At 39.3% G+C, this 26192-nt stretch overlaps 1 protein-coding gene and 1 long non-coding RNA gene across 3 annotated transcripts; one reads left to right on the forward strand and one right to left on the reverse strand.

The window, feature by feature from the left end:
• The first annotated feature begins 8 nt into the window (after positions 1 to 8).
• On the forward strand, positions 9 to 25308 carry LOC146664527 (thromboxane-A synthase-like). 2 transcript variants are annotated; one of them, XM_085411686.1, is made up of 14 exons: positions 9 to 134; positions 2783 to 2927; positions 3420 to 3513; positions 19414 to 19466; positions 19936 to 20032; positions 20153 to 20269; positions 20410 to 20498; positions 20601 to 20749; positions 21087 to 21217; positions 21330 to 21686; positions 21791 to 21879; positions 23469 to 23606; positions 24433 to 24595; positions 24790 to 25308. In XM_085411686.1, the coding sequence occupies exons 2-14, from the start codon at positions 2827 to 2829 to the stop codon at positions 24901 to 24903; spliced, it is 1692 nt and encodes a 563-aa protein (XP_085267812.1). In that variant the 5' UTR covers positions 9 to 134; positions 2783 to 2826; the 3' UTR covers positions 24904 to 25308. The 2 variants fall into 2 exon arrangements, with proteins under 2 accessions (XP_085267812.1, XP_085267811.1); XM_085411685.1 differs by having other exon boundaries at positions 11 to 139.
• On the reverse strand, positions 1425 to 2756 carry LOC146664528 (uncharacterized). The gene is made up of 3 exons (XR_014912483.1): positions 2114 to 2756; positions 1910 to 2027; positions 1425 to 1778 (listed from the first exon to the last, which is right to left on the reverse strand). It is a non-coding gene; the product is annotated as an uncharacterized LOC146664528 (long non-coding RNA).
• Positions 25309 to 26192: the final 884 nt, after the last annotated feature.

A 26192-nucleotide genomic window follows, 5' to 3' on the forward strand; every position in this document is an offset into this window, starting at 1 on the left:
GCAAGAAGAGCCTTTCCACTCCGGTGCAGATGGGGGCAGTAGACGACGCAGCTTCCTGTGGAGTGACGAGCTGTTGTCAAAAAGAGGAAGACGTGACTATTATATTTACAAAACCTGGGCGAAGGACGAAGAAGGTGAGGTGAGTGTGTGTTTCCCATATGCTGAATGTTGCGGTGTTAATATTATAAAGACACAAGTAATAGAAACATGTTAGTGATATTAGTTAGATGGAAACCTTTATTTCATCAGCAAGCTAACCTAGCATCACATGAGTAAATGAGTTGTGCGCCACAGGTAAGGACCGTTAGTAAATGAGAGAAAAAGGGTAGGTTAGGTTTCACTTGTTCAGTGGTTAGTGGTCCCTACAGATCCAGCTAAACTAGTGATGGGCACATGAAGCTTCATGAAGCACTGAAGCTTTTCATCCAATTGGTTCACCCCAGCGCAAAGCGTCTTGAAGCTTCATTTGCTCCAGTAGGACATGTACTGGACGTAAAAATATTAGTTGGCATGAATTTGAAGAGTGTGGCCTTTTGCAAACAGCCTGTAAATGTCAACAACAAAAGGAGTGTGTAAAACATGTATCAATCAATCAATCAAACTTTATTTATAAGGCACTTTTCATACAAAGATGTAGCACAAAGTGCTTTACGTGGTTAAAAGCAGCCTACCCCGCCCTCCAACTCACTCCCCACACTTTCATTAACATAAACGATCATGGATACCCCCCCCCCCCCCACGCGCACACACACACACACACACACACTTACTCACAGGGAGCCGTCTGCACCGGGAGCCGGTCACAGACCGCAGCCTCCAGGCTGGGCACACAGCAGGAGGGAGGCAAAGAAGCCCCCCAGCCAGGCTGAGAAGAGCCCCAGCAGCCACGGTCGATCACAGCCCCGGTGCAGAGAGCGCCCTCCGAGGAAACACTGGAGATATGACCTAATAAGAGTATATACAGAATAAAAAAATAAATAAGAATGGGATACAATATAAATATAAATAGAGTAAGAAGGTAAAAAATGAATAAGAATAAAATCAATAAATATTAGGTAAAACCTCAATTAATAATATAAATAGAATAACAGGATAGAATAAATAAGCATAAAATAGATAAACGTTAAGTAAAAGCTAAATTAAAAAGGTGGGTCTTGAGCCTGTTCTTAAAAACATGTACGTTCTCTGCGGCCCTGAGCTCCTCCGGCAGGTTGTTCCACAGACGAGGACCATACCACTGAAAAGCTGCCTCTCCGTGAGTATGTGTCCTGACTTTAGGGACAATCAAAAGGCCAGTATCAGAGGACCTCAGGGTCCGCGAGGGTTCATATGGTAAAAGCAAATCTGAGAGATAAGAAGGCCCAAGACCATTAAGACATTTAAAAACCAATAAAATAACTTTAAAAGTATATTGTAGTGATGGCAGTATACTGTGTATATTTATACTGGCAGTATGGAAAATGATCATTTGGAAATGCTTAAAATGGAAATGATCATTTACTGTGAGGTGAGGTGTGGTTGGGGTGTGGACAGTGGTTGTGCTTTTGTAACGTTGAGGTATGGACAGCTACAGACTGAGGCCTCAGTCCTGCCTGTTCACATTTTATTCAGTAAAAACTACATTTTCACTGCTTTTATGACGTTTTTAGTGGGGAGAACATAGCTAGGATTTAATGGTTTAACAAATCTTTTAAATCCTTTGTCCTCCACAATGCTAAATGGCTGGGAGTCCTCAATCACCATGCTAACCAGGTCTTCATCTATTGGAGATTGTTCTCCTGAGGAAAGACAATAAAGACAAAGCACAAATATAAATATCACACACGTAACTTATTACAGCTGTATAATATTGTTATATCATTTAGTAACATTACTGCATGCTATATTATCATGGCATTTGATGGCTCACCTGGTCTTGCTCCACAATCGGTGTTCCCCTTATTCTCATGCAAAGCTCTGTAGTGCCTAAGCATGGATGAGGTGTTGTTGTTATATCCCAGCTCCCTGGCACATAGCAAACACTTCACCTTGTACAAAAGTCAAGACAGCTTAACATAAATTGTATTGCACCATCAGTATTATGAAAATATATCTTCTGTAGAAATTTACATACCTTGTTGGGAGGAATAAGATCAAAATGTTCCCACACAGGGGAGGACATCCTCCTCTTCTTAGCTGGCTCCATTCTCTCCTGACTTTCTCTCCTCACTCTCATAAACCTCCAAACTGTCTCCAAACTCTCACTAACCGCAACTCTCCATCAAACACCTACATTTTTGAATGAAGTCTGAGGGGTTTATATCGCTGTCATATCTCGCGGCAAAGTTCGAACCGCTTCATGAACCAGTCACGTGGTACAGCCGGGCAGCGAGGCTTCGGACGTCATCATTTTCAGCTCCTCCCATAAATGAAGCAAGCCTCGATACGCGCATCGCGGAAACGCCCCCTCAATTAATCGACACAAGCTTTGAAGCCTCGATACAGAACGTCACATCACTAATCTAAAGTATTTATATAAAATGACTTTTACCTTGCTATATAACACTTCTGGTTTCTCTGCTGTGGTGATTTCCGACGTTTCTGTCTGTTTTTATGTCTTATAACTTTACTTCAGTTGGTAAATACACTGTAGGCAAAAAGATTTATGAAGGGGGTATATAATTCTTTTGTTTTAAAGACCTGTTTTGCAAGTATTTTTATGGCTTCCTGTTTTTGTACGTGCATTATATTCAATCTAGTTCTTTTTGTTAACTTAAACCCTTTTTCTTGTTTTTCTGCGCAGGAACTTTCATCTCAGTCTGAGGATAGAAAACAAGATTTTCCAACATGCAGGCTGCAGGTGACTTTTTAAACATGTTCAACATTGAGGTCAGCAGAATATCTGTGACACTCAGCCTCTTCCTCATTTTCCTCGGTCTCCTTTACTGGTGAGTGAACAAATGTTCAGTATTTGTTTATTTATGATGGACAGTCGGACAGTTTTTGGATAATGACACATTTTATGTCAGTTTTCTCTGTACTCCACCACACTTAGCTGGAAATAAAACCTTAGTATGTTTATTTGTGACATATTGTTCTGCTGTGAAAATACAGCAATATATACTATATGTTACATATTATGTATATCCACAGTCACCCATTTTCATAGACTCAAAGGTAATTGGACAATTGACTGATAGGCAGGGGAGGCCTGTTCCCACATTATTTCATGGCAAACTAAGCACTTAAAAGGAGTTAATTATTGAACTTACATTTTGGTCGCTGTTCACATGAACTCTCAATATGAGATGTCAGTGAAGGAAAAAGAAAGTATCATTAGGATAAAAAAATAAAAATAAAACTATCTAAGAGTTAATGAGCTTGATGTTTAATCCTTTCATTCACAACACATCATCACATTTCTGCACTTTTGCCTGTAGGTATTCAGTCCGTCCCTTCTCAGTCCTCTCACGATATGGCATCAAACATCCAAAGCCAGTGCCTTTCTTTGGCAACTTATTCATGTTTCAGCAGGTAAGATACAGTGTAACAAAGGAAGACCAGAGTTACCTTCAACATCTGCTTCATTTTGTGTCAAACTGGGATGGTTTAAAGCAGCGGTCCCCAACCCCTGGGCCTCGGACCGGTACCGGTCCGTGAGTCGTTTGGTACCGGGCCGCGAGAGTTGAGGCTCAGGTGTGAAATGTGTGGTTTTCAGGGTTTTTATTGGTTTTCAGCGTTATTTTGTTATCGTTTTTATCGTTAACTCGGTTTCCCTGGGTCTTTTCATGTGTGTTATGAATAAATCTTCTTTTTTTCGGTACCGGTACTGGTTTTTAGGGGTGCAACGATACTCGTATCGATATTGAACCGTTCGATACAGTGCTTTCGGTTCGGTACGCATATGTATCGAACAATACAAAATTTGTAATTTATTTTATCAACTTTCCTTCTGACGATGATGTCTGTGTTGAGCGCTCAGTGAATCTGCGTTCGACTACTCCGCCTAGGCTGCACTGTCGAGCGCAGATCCACTGAGTGTTCAACACAGACAGCATCGTCAGAAGGAAGAGCGCAGGGCAAGCTAGCGAGACAGAAGTTAAGCTCTCCTTGCAACATGGCAAATTGAACCTCCCCCACCCTCATTCAGATTTGGCGTTTGGAATTATTTTGGTTTTCATGTGACGTATGACCCTGAAGGTAAGCGCGTCATGGACTAAAGTAAAACAGTATGTTGGATGTGCCACGCAATGCTCAATTACATGGGTGGGAACTAGTGTGTTAGCGCAGTTAGCTCGTTAACGTGTTGGCTGTCTAGCCCCACGCAGGGGTAGCTCGTTAACGGAGATTTGCCTTGTTGTGGCGTTAACGTCATTTCAACGAGATTAACGCTGACAGCACTGGTGGGAACACAACGAATATGACTGCACATTTACGCCGACATCATCCTAGTGCAAAGACAAGTGGAAGCAGACAAAAACAACAAGCATGCTACAAACTTTACCCAAGTCATTTAGACAGCCGTTAGCACAGGATTCTCCTTATGGGGACCTGATATGTTTAATATTGTGGCGAGCTCAGACAACGAGGAGACGGAGGTATCGTTTGGTCTTGCTTCCCGTGAGCTAGCCAGGGAGCACAGCCGTTTATTGACATCTGCAGAAGAACACTGCCGCTATGGAACGCCAGGACTGCCATAATGAATTAATTAAATACACCATTAAATAATTAATTAAATGTGGCAATAATTAATTAAAATTGGAATTAATTAATTAAATAAATAGTTATGACACATGTAATTAATTAATTATTGACACATTTAATTAATTATTTATGTATTTCACATTTTAATTAATTATTGACACATTTAATTAATTAATTATTGACACATTTAATTAATTATTTATGTATTTCACATTTTAATTAATTATTGACACATTTAATTAATTAATTATTGACACATTTAATTAATTATTTATGTATTTCACATTTTAATTAATTATTGACACATTTAATTAATCATTGACACATTTAATTAATTATTTAATGATATATTTATTTATTTCATTTTGGCAGTCCTGGCTCCTGGCTCTCATCTTGAAATAATTTTATCTGTCAGCCTCACCCATCAAACTCAGGGGGCGGGGTTAACGCTGCCCATTAGGGCTGGGTATCGTCACTGATTTCTAGAATCGATTCAATTCCGATTCACAAGGTCCCGAATCGATTCGATCCACGATTCGATTCGATTTAAATCTGGGATATTTTGACAGTCAGAAATATTATAATTCAGATCAGTACATTTACATATTTTTGTATCAATAAAAAGGAAGCTGACACACGCAAGACTTTATCAAAGGTGTGAGCGTCACAGCAGATACCTTTGTGTCAAAGTAGCTGAAGATAAAACACAGAAAAACATGTAGGTGATTTTCCTGGCCTGGGATTTTATAAAAATATTCTGCAGTACATCAAAAACGAAAGAAAACCATTAATCAACATATGAACATTACCTCTGAAGTTACAGCGGTTTTATTAGAGACATGGTTAAGCGTTTTGCATTTTGAATAATTTTAAAAAGTTTAAATTTGTTCAGTATTGAACAGCAGAAATGAGGTTTTCTTTTCGGAAGAATGTAAAAGGGAAAAAAACAGCGGCTGACAGCGCTGTAAACAACAGTAGACTTGTGCGTAACAAGCAAGCGAATAATGAAGAAAGGGAAACTGTTCTTGAAGTACAGAGAGAGAGAGAGAGAGAGAGAGAGAGAGAGAGAGAGCTGTGCATCGCGGTGGAAGCAAAACAGTAAAAGTCAGAGTGAATACATGACGATGTTTATGTGAATCTTCTTTTGCTGCTGGTTCGGTCAATATTGTTTGGAGAGAGATCAAACTAACAGCTTTAGAATCGGCGCATAAAGGGCGTGAACACAAAGCTTGGACCCGCCGACACATCAGAATCAGCAAGCTGTCGGCTTTCAGCCCCGACCGTGTCCTTGCTGTCGGGTGAGAAAGGCGACATCTCACTGATTCTGATCCGCGGGTCGCGCTGTGTGTTTAAGTCTATGTGCAGAATCCGTGTTCCTGCTCTCATTTACTGTCTTAACTGTTTGGTGGTTCTTGAAATTTTGTGAGATGTCACCAGAGATTCTGGCATTTCGGGCAAAATAAATTTATATTAAAAAAATCGATTCAGGATTTTAATGAATCGATTTTACGTTATCCAAGCCGGAATCGATTTTAATCGATGAATCGATTATAAAAACCCACCCCTACTGCCCATGCAGCTTCTCTAACATTTGATTGGTTGCCGTGCAAAGTAAGTCAAAACAGGTCGATCCTAGATAATCGATTGCTTGTGTAGACTTGGGGCAGCCAGGTATCCCAGAATGCAGATCAAATCACAGGCAGCAATGGTGGTGGTGTAGTTTTAAAATACCCCGTTTTTCTGTCACCAGCTACACTTTTAACAGTGTTTTAGCCGCGAATGTCGCAACGTATGTCTGGTCAGGTTGTCAACATAGAACATTTTTGCAAAAGTGCTCAGATGTTTTCAGAGATTTCACTAGCTCTGCTAACAATTAGCATGCAGAGCGCACCGAGGGGGTACGTTAACCGGTTTGTTTACATATTCCACTCTCCGTGTTCCACATGTTGCATTCGCAGATTCTCATTTTCACCGAACGATCGTCTCTTTCCGCCTGGTCTTGTGTCTCTGTGCTTCTGTAACATAAAGAATGAGCTGACATTTTTCTCACGAAACCAGCGATCAGCTCAGCAGACCCTCAGTTTACCTGCATGCATCCTCCTCCTCATCTGTCAGCTGTTTAACACCTGCTGCTAATTCAAGAAACACGCCTACGTTACCTGGTGATAGTCACCGTTTAACTGGGCAGCTGGTGCTCGATATAAAGCAATGTCAGCGCATTTTTCTGCACAAGATAAGTAAATATAGTGTTTTCCCCGAGCGCAGAGCTGCTGGAGCTTGTTTCCTTACAGAGCACTTTATAGGCGAACAGCTTCATCAGCGGCTGATGTCCAATCACCGGCACACAGCTTTGAAACCTCACCTTAGTTTTAGCTCTCAGTGGTTAAACGCTGGACTTCATTCACTCAGGTTCTGTCTGTCGGGTCACGTTTACTTCGCTGTTTTATTTACAACTGAGCAAATCGGTTTGGCTGAGGTTAAAGTTACGTTTCATAACTGCATAGTTTCACAGACGTTTAATGGTTCACTGGCACATGTGTTAGACTGAACTATCATCTAAATATCATCTGTTTTTTAATAGTTATTCAACTGTATTCTAAGCACCAGCTGTCTGTTAGAATGTGATTTTTTTTCTCTCTCTGTTGGCAGACGTATAAAAATGCGCAGGAAAATCTGACTTGCATGGCAAACTTCACCGACAATATTTAGGGAGGAATAAACACACATCAAACATAAATGAACCATTTGCCTGTCTCCATAATTGAGAGCATTTTCTCTTCTTATGTCAACACTCTCTCTCTCTCTCTCTCTCTCTCTTTTTTTTTTTTGCTTTTTCGGTCATGTTATGTTTACCTGTCAAAGGCTTGTTACAAACTATGAAACACATCGTGCAGACTTCTGGATGTTAGAAGAAAACTAATACCGCTCATGAATGAGACTAAAGGCAGGAAGGTGTCCTTTAAAACTAAACATGTTAATAGGACCTCCCTGTTTATATCATAGTTTATGATATAGCACGTGTATTTCAGTAATAGCCTGCTGAGGCCACTATACGTGCTGGCCTCATATCAAATGTGAAGGCAGACTGAGTCTATGTTTGACGTTTTTTATATCTAATCTTCCTTTTCAAACATTTAAACAGGTCACGCTGATTACTGAACAAAAACCCAAAGATCAGATGTTAAACAGATTTATTTGCTCTCTCTCCTCCTTAAACATGTTTTTAATGTTAGTTATAATTCAGAATTGGCGACTGAAACACGTAGGACACATAAGAACATCAGGAAATAAAACACCGATAAATATAACCTCAGTAAAAGAAGTCAGCGGGGGTTACTACAGCTGTGTACCGGGGCCTGCGCTTTGTCGGTGGGATTGCTTGCGAGGCGAGCGGGTCTATCCCACGCTTTGCCGTGAGACTGGGCAGACATCTCCGAAATCATCGAAACACTTTTGCAAAGAGGCTGTATCTTGACAAACCGACCAGACACATGAAGATTAAACCACTACATTCTCGGCTAAAAAAATATTAAAACGGTATTTGGTGACACACAAACAGGGTTTTTCAAAGCTCAGTTCTGTTAGCTTCCACATGCCGGTTGTTGTGTGCTAGAAACAATGGCCACCAGGCCAAAGCAATGGTTTTGACTCGATCAGCGTTAACCCCGCCCCCTGAGTTTGATGGGTGAGGCTGACAGATAAAATTATTTCATGATGAGAGCCAGGCGCCAGGACTGCCAAAATGAAATAAATAAATATATCATTAAATAATTAATTAAATGTGTCAATAATTAATTAAAATGTGAAATACATAAATAATTAATTAAAATGTGAAATACATAAATAATTAATTAAATGTGTCAATAATTAATTAATTACATGTGTCATAACTATTTAATTAATTATTGCCACATTTAATTAATTATTTAATGGTGTATTTAATTAATTCATTATGGCAGTCCTGGCGTTCCATATGCCGCTAGCTAACTGCTCAGCGCGGCAACCGCACAGCAACAACAACACACAGAGCGCCCTCTGACCCCGGAAGGACACACCGTCGCAGCGAGAGGGCGTCACCCGTCACTATGGCAACATAAACAAAACATAACTGTACAAACAGAACCCCGAACAGCCCTGACCCGCTACATAGCCTCCCACCTAAGGGGTCAGTCGTCCCCGACGACCCCATTGCCCCACACAAAGTCCTGCAAATGTCCAGGTGCCTTCTTTTGGCGCACCGGCCGGTCACGACCGGCGGGGGAAAAGTCACTCGGGTCAGAACATGGGGTGCCACCATCATCCCACTTCTGACACCAATGTGGCGAGCTCAGACAAGGAGGAGACGGAGGTGTCGTTTGGTCTTGCTTCCCGTGAGCTAGCCAGGGAGCACAGCCGTTTATTGACATCTGCAGAAGAACACTGCCGCTGGAGGGCGTTCCAAGATGGCCGAGTAAGTACACGCTTACTGCCGAGCTTAGCAAATGTAACCTTATAATACGGTAGCAACACTGTGTCAACTCAGACCTTAGAAGCTTTTACGGTATTTAAGCCAGAAAAGGACTGATTTTGATCAATTAAGAGATAAAATGTCACAGCGTGACAATAAAAGACCCTCGTCTAGCTCCAAGACGAAGCTACTGCTAAAGGCTAATGCTAGCCAAACAACCGGGTCGGTGAACCCACTGCTTGACAACTGCCATGACTATACGGCTCTTTCACTACCTCTCCCAATAACTGAGGACGTAATGGACGAGTTTCCATCTCTACCCGTCTCACCCAGCCAGTCTCCGGCGCCAAAGAAAGCGATGCATTCAAAGGGAGATAGCGTGGATATTGTTGAAACTCTATCAAAACTAATAAACGAAAGAATGGATAACCTTGCACTACAGATTGACGGGATCAGAAAAACTGTGGTCTTTGCATGCGAAGAGATAAACGATGTCAAATGCAGAGTGGGCACATTGGAGCAGAAAATCTCCAAAGAGGAAGAGCGTATGGATAAAAACCAGCAAAGAATCACAGATCTCGAGCGATATTCCAGACGGTGGAACCTCAGGCTGTTTGGTGTCAAAGAAGAACAACAGGAGGATACATGGAAGGTTGCTGTTGAGATTTGTCAGGCTACGTTGCCTGAATGTAAAAACCAACTTTATGACACCATTGACACCGTACATCGGGTCGGCTCCAAACGCCCAAACAACACCAGTCCCAGACCTATTATCATCCAGTTCATCTCCCGCAGAACCAGAGATAGCCTGTGGAAAGCAGCTAAGACATCTCCATTCTTAAAGGAAAACTGGGGCTTGAAGTTTGCTGAGGACCTTTCCAGAGAAGAGAGGGAGCGCCGGAGCAAGTTGTGGCCCATTATCGAGAAGGCTCGCAGAGAAAATAAAAAGGCCTATTACGTCGGATGCCGGGGTTTTGTTAATGGGACAGAAGTTTTCCCGTCTTCAGAATGAGAGGTGAATATGGGGGAAGCTAAGGAATGGAAAAGACCCTACAATGTTGCACAGTTGCTTGGACTTGGTTGGCTGTTTTTCATTGATCCTTCTGGCGTTTTGGATCATTAAGTCTATGCCTCATTTATAGTGTGAGGACACTTTAAGTTTCAGCACCTGAGTTGTATCCTAAAAAATATTTCGTGTATTTCTGCCGAGTTATTTTCATCCTTGCAATGCTCGGTCCCTTAGTGAGGTTTATTTTTTGTTAAGCACACAATATTGGTTCTTTAAATTTCTAGCTGTTTATTTTTTGTTTTCTTAATTGTCATTTTCTATTGTTTCCCTAAATGCCAGGGGGGTTGAGACAGATCTGTAAACGTAAAGCCTTATTTTTGTTTGCTAAGAAATATAAAAGTCATTTTTGTTTTTTCCAAGAAAGCCATTCTGTATCTGCTGATGTGAACTTCTGGAAGTCTCAGTGGGGTAACGATGTTTGGTATTCGCATGGCACAGAGAGGTCAGCTGGGGTCACAACTCTCAAAGGTAGCTTCGAAGGTATTGTTCTACATTCAGATTGTGACTCTTTGGGTCATTATATTTGTCTGATAGTAGAATACAATCACTCCATTTTCATAATTGTCAATTTATATGGCTATAATACCAAACCTGAAAATGATAATTTAATTGACTCTTTAGATACAAGGATTAGTTTTTGGCTCTCTAAATATCCCAGTTCAAACTTAATAATTGGAGGAGATTTTAATGTTTCACTAAATGACACTATAGACAGATGGCCACCAGCACAACATTTTAGGAATAATTTGAGATTGGAAACATTTATGGATAAATTTAATGTAACTGATATTTGGAGAGACAAATTTCCTGATGATATATCTTTTACCTGGAGTAACCGTTCTGGTTCAAGGAAATCACGTATTGATTTCTGGTTAATATCAAGTAGTCTATCAAAGGACAGTGTTACGGTCAATATCCTTACAACTCCACTTACGGATCATAGAGCAATATATATTAATCTGCAACTCTTTCCTACTATTGCAATTAATAGATCCTCCTATTGGAAATTAAATAGCTCGCTTCTGAGCCATACAATTGTAAAATCTGAAATTACACGACTGTTAAAGCACTTTATACACAAGGCTAATATTGTGAATTCCTATAGCACAAACTGGGAAATTTTTAAATTTGAGACAAGTAAAATGTTGAGACAGTATGGGGCAAAAATAGCTAAGTCAAGGGCAGCAGAAGAAGAAAATCTAATTGTTCAAATTTCCGCAATATATCAACTCCCACCAGACGAGGTCTCGGAGGAGGATAGATTACATCTTAGGTCCTTTCAATCTAAACTGGATGAGATTTACCACCAGAAAGCTGAAGGAGCTTTCGTTCGTTCAAGAAAAAGATGGATAGAGGAGGGAGAGCAGAATTCTGCTTATTTTTTCCGCTTAGAAAAACAGAGATCTAAAACCAATACTATTCATAAATTGAATATAAATGGTACGGTCAGTGATGATGCAAAAATTATCTCTCAATTTTGTTGTAATTTCTACTCAAAGTTGTATGAATCCAATTATAACGCAAAGGTCGCTACCCAATTTATTGACTCTGTAAACAATGTTGAAATGATTAAAAGTGCTGATAGGCTTTTTTGTGACAGTCCAATTACTGAAAAAGAGATATTGACATCTATTGAATTTCTTAAAAACAACAAATCTCCGGGTACAGATGGGCTGGTGGCTGAATTCTATAAATCATTTTCTTGTCAGCTGGCACCCTTTTTGTTGCAGGTTTATAATGAAAGTATTGAAAGGGGCACTCTTCCTCCCAGCCTTACTCAGGGACTTATTACTTTAATTCCCAAACCTAAGAAGGACCTACTTTTTATAGACAACTGGAGACCAATAAGCCTCCTAAATAATGATTATAAAATATTAGCTCTATTGCTAGCTAGAAGAATTAAATATATTTTGGACGATATTGTAGACGAGACACAGTCTGGTTTTATGACAAACAGACACATCTCCAATAATATTAGACTCGTCTTGGATATTCTGGACTACTCAGCATTAATATCTGATGACTCATTTATCCTTCTCCTGGACTTCTATAAAGCCTTTGACTCAATTGAGCATGAATTTATATTTCTTACACTTCAGAAATTTGGTTTTGGTGATATCTTCTGCAGCTATCAAAACTCTGTATTCCAATGCTAATAGTTCTATTAGAATGAAAAATGGCACTACTTCTCGTTTTAGTCTTAATCGAGGTGTACGCCAAGGTTGCCCGATTAGCCCTTATCTTTTTTTACTTTGCACCCAAATTCTTGCCTCTCATATTTCGAATAGCCCTGTGAAGGGTATAAACATAGCAGACAGAGATTGTCATCAGTCAATTGGCAGATGATACCACAATTTTTCTTAAAAATGCCAGCCAAGTGCCAATTGCTTTACGTGTAATAGAGGATTTCTCAAAAGGGTCTGGATTGGTCCTAAACTTAAATAAATGTCAGTTATTACCTGTCAAAGAGTGTAATGTTCAGAGTATTTGTAATATAACAGTTAAAAATGAAGCAACATATTTAGGTCTGATTATCTGCAAAGATCCAAAAGACAGAATTTTACTAAATTTTCCCCCAATTATTAAAAAATCTCAAACCAAATTAAATCAATGGTTGCAGAGAGATTTAAGTTTAAGAGGAAGGGTATTGCTCTCAAAAGCAGAAGGTCTGTCTCGACTGACTTATGCAGCAATTTCTCTGCATGTGGACGGCAAAACTTGTAAGGATATTGACCGAATGCTCTTCAACTTCCTTTGGAAAAACCGGACACATTACATCAGAAAAAGTGTATTGATGAATGACTATGAACACGGTGGTCTCAATGTTTTGGATTTTACTACTCTAAACAATACATTTAAGATTAATTGGGCTAAACATTTTCTTAAAAATCCGGTATCCATTTGGAATTTTATTCCTCACTACATTTTCTCTAAGTTTGGTGCTCTAAGTTTTATCTTAGGTTGTGATTATAATATAGATAAGCTTCCAGAAAAGCTCTCGATGTTTCACAAACAAGTTCTATTAGCTTGGTCCCTTATATATAAACACAACTTTACACCCCATACGTATTCAATTTGGAATAATAGGAACATAGTGTATAAAAATAAATCATTATTTTTTTCTAGGTGGGTTGAGAAACTGATTGTTTTAGCGAATCAGCTGTTTAATCCTAATGGGCAGCTCATGTCCTACTCAGAATTCTTAAACACCTATAAATTTCCAGCCACACCCAAAGAATATGCCATATTATTTGATGCAATACCTACGGGTATTATGCTTTTTAAAGGTATTCAACCTTCCATATCATCTGTTTCTCTCCCCAACCCTTTAGATTCACACATAGGAAGAATCTGTCTAACAAACCACAGTAAAAGTAATAAGAATATCCGTGCTTTGTTCCAGACAGAATCTCTAACTATTCCACATGTGGTCTCTTATTGGAATTTCTTTGTCAGTGACATTAACTGGAAAAGAGTATGGTCAATTCCTAACAAGTATCTGGTAACGAATAAAGTGAAGGAAGTCTCATTTAAAATATTGCATAAATTTTATCCTGCTAATCATTACATGACGAAGTTCAAAAGGGACATAAATGTGAGCTGTGGATTTTGTGGAAGCCATCCTGAGACTGCAACACCTCTTCTGGATCTGTTCATACGCTAGAACATTTTGGAAAGACTTCAGTAGATTCATTGCTGGACATCTCTATAATGACTTTACTGTGAAATGGGAAAATGTTGTATTTTGTTTCTTTCGAAGGCAAAAAAAAGGAGATGTTTACTTTATAATAAACTTGTTAGTTATCTTAGCTAAATTTTATTTTCACAAATGCAAATACAGTAACAAAAAACCTAATTTTAAACATTACTATAATGATGTTTTATGTTACATAAAATTGATTAGTGGATCACTTAACAAAAAGGCTATGAAAACTATTACTATTTGTAGTAATTACAAATTATTTGAATGTTTGTAATTCTTTGTATTACACCCCCTGGCATATGTTAATTTTGTTCTGATTGTATACATGTTCTGTATACTGTTTCTTAATAAAGTTTAATATTTTGAAAAAAGAAAAAAAAAAAAGAACACTGCCGCTAGCTAACTGCTCAGCGCGGCAACCGCACAGCAACAACAACAACACACAGAGCGCCCTCTGACCCCGGAAGGACACACCGTCGCAGCGAGAGGGCGTCACCCGTCACTATGGCAACATAAACAAAACATAACTGTACAAACAGAACCCCGAACAGCCCTGACCCGCTACAATATGCTGCTGAGAATATAGTCCAGAAGAAGCGTATAGTATAGCTTTTATTTTGGAAAGAGCCATTTCTCTGTAATAAACTCTCTTTTCCAAAGATTTTTATTTTTTTATTTTTTTATTAGTAATATAAACATACAAACAAAATGCACCATATATTACAGATTCAGAGAATAAACATTTCTTACATATTAGCAACTTTCATATATAGTGAAAATAAAATATAAAGATGGGGTCACATAAATTAACAGATTATTAACTCACTAAATCAAAATCTTCTACAAAGGAAACAAAAAAAGCAGCCTTTTTCTTTTTAACTAAAGTCAAAGATTTAACCAACAGGTTTAGTCTTTTCCAAAGATGAGTGATTCCTCAATCAGATACAGGTGTTACCGCGCCAGATCCGCGGCCCCGAACCGTAGTAAGGAAACCTCCGGCAGTTACTTGAAGGTTCCGTAACTGACTCGTAGCCGGCAACAGCTTACTATACAGGTCAACTTCGCTAGCAAAAAGATCGAAGGAGGAGTAGGAAATTGCTTCACCGAACTTTATTTCTTCTCTAAGGCACGAACACCGCGTACAGTGGGCTGAAACAGTTTACTCACAGCGAGCATCGCCGACACAACTCTGGCTGTCGAGGGAGTTATTATATTCCTTTTATTTATTTTCTTTTCGTCTCTTCTGTAGCTAACCGTTACTTTTTTCCCTTCTCCGCTCTCTCTCTTCACACACACACTAGGCAGTCCCGCTACACACATCCCGAATACATTTCCCATCAGGCTTCATCCTTAAAGGGCCATGCCTGTAACACAGGGCTCGCAAAATCGCTAGCCCGCTAGCTAACTGCTCAGCGCGGCAACCGCACAGCAACAACAACAACAAGAACAGCACACAGGGCGCCCTCTGACCCCGGAAGGACACACCGTCGCAGCGAGAGGGCGTCACCCGTCACTATGGCAACATAAACAAAACATAACTGTACAAACAGAACCCCGAACAGTCCTGACCCGCTACAATATGCTGCTGAGAATATAGCCCAGAAGAAGCGTATAGTATAGCTTTTATTTTGGAAAGAGCCATTTCTCTGTAATAAACTCTCTTTTCCAAAGATGAGTGATTGTCACTACCTGATCGGTACCCCGCATGCGCAAATCTTCCTCTCTTTGCCAATCCGGTTGTTCAGTGATGACGCGACGAATCCTACTTCCGGGTCTAAAGTAGTCTGCGTTTAATATGGCTTTTGTGTTGTTAACATGTTTAATGTTATGTATTTTCTTCTATTTGATCTCAAAAAGCTCCTAAAACAGTCAGCGACCACTGTTGACCTCCCTCGGCTTTTATTACCGCTAATTATTTATTTAAGCTCAGTTTTTAAAACCTTAGGATGTAACTACAGCCCAGCCCATGCAGCAGTATATGAATGACTAACCTCGTATTGTGGATGGATTATCTCAGTTGTTCTCCTGGCTGAAGTTTGGTCCTTTTACAGCATCCTGCCATGCGATTACATTTGTTCCTGACCACCGAGAACACTCACATTAACTTTTATCGAGTGGAAAAAAAGTTAGCTTGTTTATATTATGCTAACATAGCTGTGTCGCTAGCGGTCACGTAGCACATCATTATATACCAGCTAGCCAAACTTCAGTAACCCTACAAACGTCACTGCTGTTTAGTTTTCGGTCTTCATTTATGCTGGAAGTGATAACAGAGCTGTACGTTTTAATTTGTTTCCAAAACCCCGCAGTCAGGACATGCTATATTGTATTTAGATAGAAGCTAGCGAGCTAACTCCCTGCTAACTTCTAACTCTGTTAAATGTCATAAATTCCGTTTTCATGGATGCCTGGATGTTAAACTCAATTGTTACACCTGGTAGAGCAGAACGCTGATCATTTTATTAAAGATGAAAGACTTTAGACAGTTTTTCAACTCTCAGTAATCCCATAGTGATCGTTTGATATATGGACCTGCAGCGGAGTTTAGACCCAGACACGGCTAGTGACGTCAGACTGAACAACCGGATATTGCGACATTCAATATATTTGAATGATGCGGTTAGCGCCCAGTTAGCTCCTAGCATTTCTCAACAGCTCTGCCTTCTTTTCGACTGCCCGGGACATTTAAACAATGGATAATCCGTATACAAAGATATTCATGCTTTTCTCCTCAACAGAGAGCGTCCCCCGATTGAGCAACAGCGCCGTAATATAAGAAGAATGGCGCCTAATTACAGAGTTAATAATGCAGACTTTGTAATATCTCACGTGTAGATTCATCAGCCAGATGAAGTGTTTACTGACAATTGACAGTGATAGCGTACATCATCATCACTATTCCAACAATCCTCTCCTCACAGACAAGCATAAACACACTCGACTATCGCTAAATCAAATTTAACACACGTTTGTAATGACGCTAATTCAGTTTATAATAGGGTTTATTCGCTCCGTCAGCAGGTGGCGGTATCCTCGTACACTGGGGAGTAAACTGCCATTAAACGAACAGAAGAAGAAGAAAACATCTGCACATGCGCGGAACGGATCGGGTAGACCCGATTTGTACGGTCAGACACATGCGCAGTAAGGATCGGAGAGTCCTGATCCGTAACTTTCTTTTTATTTTTCGTTTTTGTCTTCATTGTACTGAAATGCTTCATTATTGCAAACATTTTAAGATATACTTGTTATTCTTAACATCTTAACAGATACTCTGACCCATAACTATCGTAAAACGCTACGACCGGAAGTAGAAACCTTTCGCGCATGCGGGGTACGGATCGGGTTTCCGGTACGGATCGGGTAGTGACAGTAGTGACAGTGATTCCTCAATCAGATACAGGCTTGCAATATCGCTAGCCCGACGTCCCGGGGCTAGCGATTTTTCCAGTCGGGCTACCAAAATCTATCTCTGCCCTGCCCGTCGGGCAACATATGAGAGGTTGATCGCGCAGAGAATCGCTGACCGTTATGTGTGTGTGTGTGTGTGTGTGTGTGTGTGTGTGTGTGTGTGTGTGTGTGTGTGTGTGTGTGTGTAAAAGCAGCAGGATATATATTTTAGTTCTGCTGAGCCAAATAAGACAGGTCAGGGTGAAGAAGTGACAGCCAAAGAAAAGCTTACCACAAAACGGAAAAGTTATGACAAATCAGACTATAAGGCAAAAAGAAAGTGCAGCTTTATGGTTTCATGGACAAAAGAATTTCTGTGGCTGCAATATGACGAGCTATGTAACCGGGGCTGCACATAAGTGGTCCGCAGGTGCGCATTCGCTGTCAAAAAAAAAAAACACGCACAAGATAAGAAGTTGCAACGCGTGTTTGCGTACATAAGATTTTCTGGAGGAGGACAGACATTTGTTTAAAACTCTTAAAGATGTCGAAGAAGCTCCTTTAAGCAATTACTTTGGTGTTCCTCCACTCCAAAGAAATGTCAGAAGGAGTCCGAACCACAAAAGAAGCATGTATTCTCGGAAAAGTGGTTGCAGGAGGTGAGCTGGCTTCAAACAAATGATGAACGCACAGAGATGTGGTGCGGAATGTGCCGTGAAAATCCCACTCTAGCGGACAAAAACAGTGCTTTTTATATGGACGCAAACGCGCGTTGCAACTTCTTATCTAGTGCGTCTTTTATGTTGACAGCGAATGCGCACATGCGGACCACTTATGTGCACCCATGTAAATAACATAATGTTCCACCGGGTGTGTTGTTGGTTTTCTCTCGATTTATGAGTCGACAAGCGCCTTTGTTACTGGGACCAGTCATTTTAAGAAAGGCCCCCATTAGAACCCATGAGAAATGCAAGAAATGCATTATTTCCCAGAACAAACACCAATTGCAAATAACATACTAAAAATAAACCTGAAAAATCTGTTTATAACAGCGTACTATGTTGCAAAGAGTGAACTACCACTGGCACAATTTAGCAGTCTTTGCAAACTTCAAAAAGCAAATGGCCTCGATCTTGGTTCCACTTGTCTCTTACCTGTGACTTCAGTGGAAATTTCAAAGTCAGGATCTGACACAGACTGATTCATGTCCTACACAGTTCTTACAAGTTCATAGAAATTTCTGTTCAATTAGAACCAAGTATTTGAGTTGATGATTGTAATTTTTATACAATGTTGTAATTTGTTTTTCAACAATTTTTTTGATTAATGTTTTGTTTCCTTTACAATTTTATACTTTAATGTATAATATTGTAAAGGAAACAAAACATCAATCAAAAAATTGCTCTCTTTTTTATTCGGGCTACTTACATTTATTTTGGGCTACCAAAAACTGAAGAGTCCCTGCCCGAAGGGCTACCAGGGATTTTGAAATTTTGAGAGCCCTGAGATATATTTATTTTTTTAATTACTTTTGTTTCAGCAACATTAAATTTAAAAACTGTACTTTTGAGCTAAAATATATATTTATAATTTTAATAAATGACAAATTAAAAAGGCATGAACATTTTTTTTGTATTGAAAAAATATCGAATCGTGACACCAAAGTATCGAACCGAACCGTGAATTTTGTGTATCGTTGCACCCCTACTGGTTTTATTTAGTTGTATTTATCTGCGACACCTTAAAGGCCGGTCCGTGAAAATATTGTCGGGCATAAACCGGTCCGTGGCACAAAAAAGGTTGGGGACTGCTGGTTTAAAGGTTGCAATCTACATCTATTGTCATTTTTAAAAATATTCTGATGCAGTGAAGTAAAAATACAGCTGAATAATATGCAACATTTGTTCAATTAAACTGGGATTAAGCTCCTGTTTAAACTTTTTATTTTCAGTTTTTATAGGGTTGTCAGTTGACCATTTTGTTTTATAAATTGATCACTTATAAGGTCATGGCTGTGATAAGCCGATGTGCTGTTAACCTTTTCTGTGATTTCAGTTATACAAACAGTAAATAATGTGGATATTTTAAGTCTGATGTTTTTGTTTTCCACTTTCTTTTCAGGGTTTTTTCAAACCTATGAGTTATGTAATAAAAACACATGGTAGAGTTTGTGGGTAAGTAAAAAAAAAAAATCAGCATCTACTGAAATTACTATTGTGGAAAAATAGCAAACTGAACATTTGCAAAGAGATCAGTACACCTGGATTATTATTTTATAACAGCATTGACACAGAAACTAATAATAGCTGGTGCTACTGCATTTGCTTTCTATGTAATTCTAGGAGTTTTCCTCCCACAGAAACAGAGACACCTGCTGATAAAGGATGCACAAAAATGGACTCATTACCTTGGATTTAGATTAATAGCTGTTTATCTTTTATTTCTGTGCACACACCATTTGCACAGGAAAGTTTATATTACATCGCAATAGTACACCAAGGTTGAAAAAGTAGATACAATGATTATCTGAACATTTTCATTTTTCTGCATTCTGAAATGACACGAATACTTTACTTAGCATCAAAGGTTTTTGTTTGTTTTGGCTGGTATCTCACTCATATTCTATACATCGGCATATTTCAGGTATTATTTGGGGCGCAGACCAGTCGTGATAATAGCAGATCCTGATATGCTCAGACAGTTGATGGTCAAGGACTTCAGTAGCTTCCCTAATAGAATGGTGAGGACATTAGACGGAGCGTTTAGATGCACGATGTGTGATCAGCAATTATTTCCACACGAACTTACTTCATGGGCTGTAATGGATTTTTGCGTTTGTGCTCTTGTCTCATTTTTGCAGGCTTTTCGCTTTGCCACCAAGCCCATGACTGACTGTCTACTCATGCTGAGGAATGAACAATGGAAGCGAGTACGGAGCATCTTGACCCCATCCTTCAGCTCTGCCAAACTGAAAGAAGTGAGACATTAACATTTCTATTACTTGTTAGAAAATGCATTGCAAAGTATTTGAATTTTCTATTTTGTGATGTAATGACTCACTAAAGGGTTTTGGCAGGACTGGTTTGAGTCTCTCATGATTAATCTTTTTGAGTATAGATGGTTCCTTTCATCAACATAGCCATCGATGCCCTGATGAAGAATTTAAACGGCCACGCTGAGTCAGCACAGGCCTTTGACATCCACAAGTAAGTACAAAAACAATAAAAAAACAAATACTGAAAGAATCATTTTTATTTTAAATTTTCAATCTTCTCTTTAATTAATTTTTGGTATATGTTTTCCTGCAGGTGCTTTGGCTACTTTACCATGGATGTTATTGCCAGTGTGGCATTTGCAACTCAGGTGGACTCGCAGAACAACCCAGACGACCCGTTTGTCCACCACGCTCAGATGTTCTTCAATTTTTCCTTCTTCAGGCCCATTTTGTTATTTTTCAGTTAGTCATCAATATTACTTCATTATTACTTGAATTTAAGATATTTATTTAGGACATTAAAAGAGGAAGATAAATATATTTAGGAATGTGAAAAATTGTACATCGTTTTAGACCAATCCTAAAAAGAAGTTTTTGGAATTGTAATTAATTTTAATCATTTCTAAGTAATTAGAAGATTTATAGAGGAAGACAAGATATATTAATTAATGCATTGTTTAGAAATGTTGTTTAGATTTCAACATTACCACAGTGTTATCGGGAATTCTTAATGCAAAGTTTTTTATGGCATTTCATAATTCATAATTACATCTGCGAATTTGTGTCTTAATGTCTTCAGTGGCTTTTCCTTTCCTTGCCGCTCCCATGGCAAAACTTCTCCCCAATGAAAGACGAGATAAGATGAATAATTTCTTCATTAACAGCATTCAGAAGATCATCAAACAGCGAGAGGAGCAGCCTCCTGAGGAGGTGAATCTCAGACAGTTAACACAGTCACTCTGTGTCTAAAACGAGCCGTCTCCCTTCATCATTTGTTTGAAATAAATATTTACCGTTTTCTTTTGTTTCTTTTTACATGTAGAGGCGTAGAGACTTCCTTCAGCTGATGTTAGATGCTCGAACCACCAAAGAGATTGTGTCGTTGGACCACTTTGACACATCAAATGACCCCGAGGAGATCGAACACAGGAACCAGGAGACCCAGCCTTCGGGCTCGGTTCAGGAAAATGACCTTCCTCATTCACAGGAGCCGTCTGTCAGGCGTCCACAGAAAAAGATGATGACTGAGGATGAGATTGTTGGTCAGGCTTTCGTCTTCCTCCTGGCAGGCTATGAAACCAGTAGCAACACTCTGGCGTTCACCTGCTACCTCTTGGCCCTCCACCCTGAATGTCAACTCAGAGTACAGAAAGAGGTGGATGACTTCTACACTAGACATGTGAGTGTTTTACGTTGTGGTGCTTTGCTTTGTTTTGGTTTTCTTTGCATGTTGCATGTTATTATGGACAGTTATCGATTATATTCATGCTACTGTTGTTGAAGGAATCACCTGATTACACAAATGTCCAGGAGCTGAAGTATTTGGACATGGTTGTATGTGAAGCATTACGCCTCTACCCTCCTGGATTCAGGTAAAGAAGGATGTTAAGTGGAAACAGGGTGGTATTTTTTTTATAGCACTTTGGAGGATAGGCCATATTTAATCATACATGTATACCATACAACGAGGAGATAAAATGTACATGTCACTGCTTCTCTTGGACTGCTTTGCAAGAGTAGGTTGGGCCCATTGGGGAAGGGAGAATGGTGCCATGGCCCACCAAACGCTGACCGCCAGATTTAAGGTGGTGATGCAGATGTTAAAAAAAGAAACGATGCAGATATTATTTGGAATCTTGCAGCTTCAGCTGTTACAGGGATTAAATGTTTGTTAACTGTTGTTACATGTAGCCTAAAAGTAATGTAACAAGTTGCAATCCACTTAAAACTTTAGCTGTCTTTCTTTTACACTGTTGCACATGTACACACTGAAATGTGAAGTAATTTTGGCAATCTAAATAAATGAACCACTGCTGATCTACTGGGATCTTTGTGCACCATTCCTGGGGTTTAATGATACTATAAAGAAACGATATCCAGTTAGCAGCAGTTCTCTGGGTAAAAATGTTGATGCCAGAAGTCTGAGGAGAATATCCAGGCTGCTTTGAGCTGATAGAAGGAAAGAGTAATTCAAATAACCGCTCACTACAGTTGAGGTATGCATCTCTGACTGCACAGAACATTGAATCTCGAAGCAGGCAGTTTCACAGGAGGAGATATTTGAGTTGCCTCTCCTGTAACCTAAGAACAGGGAAGTGAGGCTGAAGGTCACATGGGCTCACCAAAATGACAGAAGATTAGAAAAATATTGCCTGCTCTCACCAGTTGGACATTTGGATGGTGTTGTATTTCTTGCACAGCATTAAAGCATGCAGTCATCCTGCCTTGTATCAACAGTTCAGGCTGTTGGTGATGTAATGGTGTGGGGGATATTTTCCAGGCACACTTTGGGCCCCTTATTACTAGCTGAGCATTATTTAAACGTCACTATCTGTCTGAATATTGTTGCTTATCATCTCCATTACTTTATGTAAAAGAAAGTTTTCAGGCTCTTTGCTGTCCTGTGATAAAGGAAATCGACCCCATGATTCAGTAGCTCGTAGAACCAGATGTATAAGGAATAACTTGAAGTAATGGTTTTCAGTATAACTTTATCAGTCTCACAGCAGTGTGGAGAAATTTGCCCACTCGTCTCTCAATGTTGCTTCAGTCTTTCTCATTGCTTGGGTAAGATTAACGACTGTCTTGAATTATTCCAGTTGTGAATAATCTCGCTCACTATAGAACAACAGACCTGAAGTTGATTTCTGACCATGCCTGTATTGATGAACAGGAACAATTGCTTCTCTAAACTGATACTTTTCCTTCTTGGCACTGAGTTAACACGAACCGTTTTATATCTTTTATAGAGGTCAAATTATTGATCAATCAATAAAATGCATTTGATTAACTGCACTTAGCTGCTAATTACCCTCTTAACTCATGAAGTATGTAGTTTTTCACTGGACTGCAGAGTCCTGTGAAAGATTTTTTTGACTTTAAAAATAAAAGCTATTATAACGATTTTCTTTTTAGTCTAGTTTAATTGTATTACGTTAATTCCGTATTTTGTCCCATTAAGGTTTGCACGAGAAGTTGACCATGACTGTGTAGTGAATGGCCAGTTCCTTCCTAAAGGGATAACAGTGGAGATCCCTGCAGGCTTCCTCCATTATGACCCGGAACATTGGCCAGAGCCTGAGGAGTTCATCCCAGAGAGGTGCTTCAGTCTACTTCTAATAAATGACAAACGGAGCATATTCAAGTTTAAAAATATCAACACTTGTAACTAACTTTGAAGTCAATCAAATGTTGATGTAATAACATTAATACAAGACAAATATTAACCTAAGGTGTTGTTCATCCATCTGTCTGGTGAAAGTACACCATGTGCAGCGCTCAAATGACATGGCTGTGTGCCACGTCTCTGATCAAAGTACAGTGTACCAATTATACATTTTAATGCAGTAAAATAATCACTATCTGCCATTGCAATGGTCTGCTGCCTCCCAGCAGACCACAGCACACTGTGCTCACCACAACTGAGAATCTCCATAATTTTTCTGTGGACATTGAAAGACATTCCCTTTTTGTATACAACCTCTGTGTTGGCCTCTGGATATATTAGAAAGATCCTTTTTAGTCACCATGGGCAACCGTTCATTATCCGTGTGGTGAACCACAAGATTTAATTTCATGTCCCAGTTTATTTTCTGATGATTAAGTAGCATTAAAGAAAACACACAATGTCTCTTCATGCTATACGATAACACACAGATATACCTTTCTATAAGACTGATGCCTCTAAAAGGCCCGCTGCTGTTTTAAACAGTTTCAAAAAAACCTTAAGCCTGTTGCCAGAAACTTACTTGTTCAGTTTGACTCTGTCCTTTGAGTTTTGAGCTTCACGTTGAAAAAGTTGCCTGGTCTTGCTTTTTCCCCAAATTAAAATCCTCTCTAAAATGAAACATAACTGACAGGATGATTTTGCATTGGCACTGCCTTTAATTCTCCCCCAAAGCACCTAACCTGTGGATTATCCCCAGGTTTACACCAGAGGCCAAGGCCAGTCGACACCCATTCGTATACCTGCCGTTTGGGGCTGGCCCTCGTAACTGTGTGGGAATGAGGCTCGCCCAGCTTGAAATCAAAATGGCTTTAGTGCGCCTGTTCCAAAGCTTCAGCATTGTGGCCTGCTCTGAGACCAAGGTATTCATTTATTATTTTCTACTAAAATGTGTAGGCAATGTAAATACTTGGACAGTCAGTAATAATGATCATAGAGGAGATGATTGGACATTAGAAAGTGCCGTAACTTTCAAACAATTCACTCATAATTTGTTAGCTGCCTTCATATTTGCTGTTTACATAAATATGTAAAGATGCACTTCTTCTGTCTTCAGGTTCCTCTTGAGTTGAAGTCGTCAAGCACTCTTGGACCTAAAAATGGCATTTATGTGAAAATCACAAGAAGGGACCAAAGAGATGGTCCATTCATTTCTCCATCAGATGATTAGACACCAACCTGAGGCTCAGGGTCTTCGTGTATCATGCCTTTCCTTTGATTTACAGCAAAATATTTCCATAGTTACTGACATTCTGCATACCTCAATGATTCAGCCCACACAGTGATCTGAAAAGTCGATGATAATGATAATATTGCCGCTGTAATGATAAACACAGTGGCACAAAAGTGCTGTTGATCCAAGTGCTCTTTACCAGCCTCTCTCTTTTGGATACAGTTTAGGTCTTTTTGAACTCCCTGCTGATGGGTGCACCATGCGGGTTATTCATTTGTGAGTGTGCTACAACACAACTCTGAATGGCACTTCTCACAGTCACACGTTGCCACTTTAAGTGAGTCGAATTTACAAAATAATGACATATTTTTGGCAAAAAAGTCGTGTTTTTTGTTACTGATACACTGAAATCTTTGATGGAGCATGAAGTGGTCGTAACTCTGTGCCTCCAAAGCTGCTATTTGAGGGTGAAGTAAGTGGTTTTATAATAGGAAAGAAAATCTTTGTTGTTTTGTTCCTGATGACCCTTGTCCCTGTTACATGTCTCAGGATATGAAACACTCACTGCACTTTTACTCTGTGGGAAAAAACATTAGAATCCTTTCATTACCTGTGTTGATGAACTCATTCATTATTATTGCACCTTATTGGAACATCAGTTTCCTATACTCACATCCAATCTGTCAATTTAGATTTTTGGCCATTACTTGAGAAACTGCAGTGCTGAAATGTTATTAGGCCTCAATATAAATGATCTAAAAGTGTTTTATTGATGATTCATTCAAATCTTTCTAGGAAACAAAACAATCTGTTTAATTGATTTACATATGAAATGGGTGAAATGCAGCTTGTTGTTGATGCAAATATATAAACAAAGTGGTAACATTACTCCTTTTTTCAGTTTTGCAATGTGTTTATTTTGCAACAAAACAAACAATCCAATTTTGTTCTGTATCTTGACACCAGATCATCTGTTGTCCTTGCTAAGGCTTGCACTGATGTACTTTGCTAAGCGTTTCTGCCTAAGGATATACTTCAAGCATGAAAGCAGAGATTTTGTGAGGGAAAAGGAAATGCGTACAGTTTCAAGTGCAAAATAAGGATTTTCTGATACATTTCAAGAAAAACCATTACAGTGATTTCAAGTTCAACTCGAAGTCCCTTCTCAAGATAATATTATAATACTGAAAATACTGCATACTATAATCAAATAGTTTGGTAGTTCTATAGTAACCTTTCTCACTCTCAACTTCTGACACATTATGATTAAAAGATTTGGAGAAATC

This window comes from Rhamphochromis longiceps, linkage group LG7 (genome assembly GCF_057381845.1).
Source record: "Rhamphochromis longiceps isolate RC_006_pf linkage group LG7, R_longiceps_female_GT1.1, whole genome shotgun sequence".
Taxonomy (NCBI): domain Eukaryota; kingdom Metazoa; phylum Chordata; class Actinopteri; order Cichliformes; family Cichlidae; genus Rhamphochromis; species Rhamphochromis longiceps.

What these genes read in the sequence shown, in the direction of transcription:
- LOC146664527 (XM_085411686.1), top strand. Translation starts at nt 2,827, where the DNA reads ATGCAGGCTGCAGGTGACTTTTTAAACATGTTCAACATTGAGGTCAGC. An exon ending in GCCCATTTTGTTATTTTTCA is followed by an intron (nt 20,750 to 21,086) that starts GTTAGTCATCAA and finishes TAATGTCTTCAG; the next exon opens with TGGCTTTTCCTTTCCTTGCC. An exon ending in AGGAGCAGCCTCCTGAGGAG is followed by an intron (nt 21,218 to 21,329) that starts GTGAATCTCAGA and finishes TTTTACATGTAG; the next exon opens with AGGCGTAGAGACTTCCTTCA.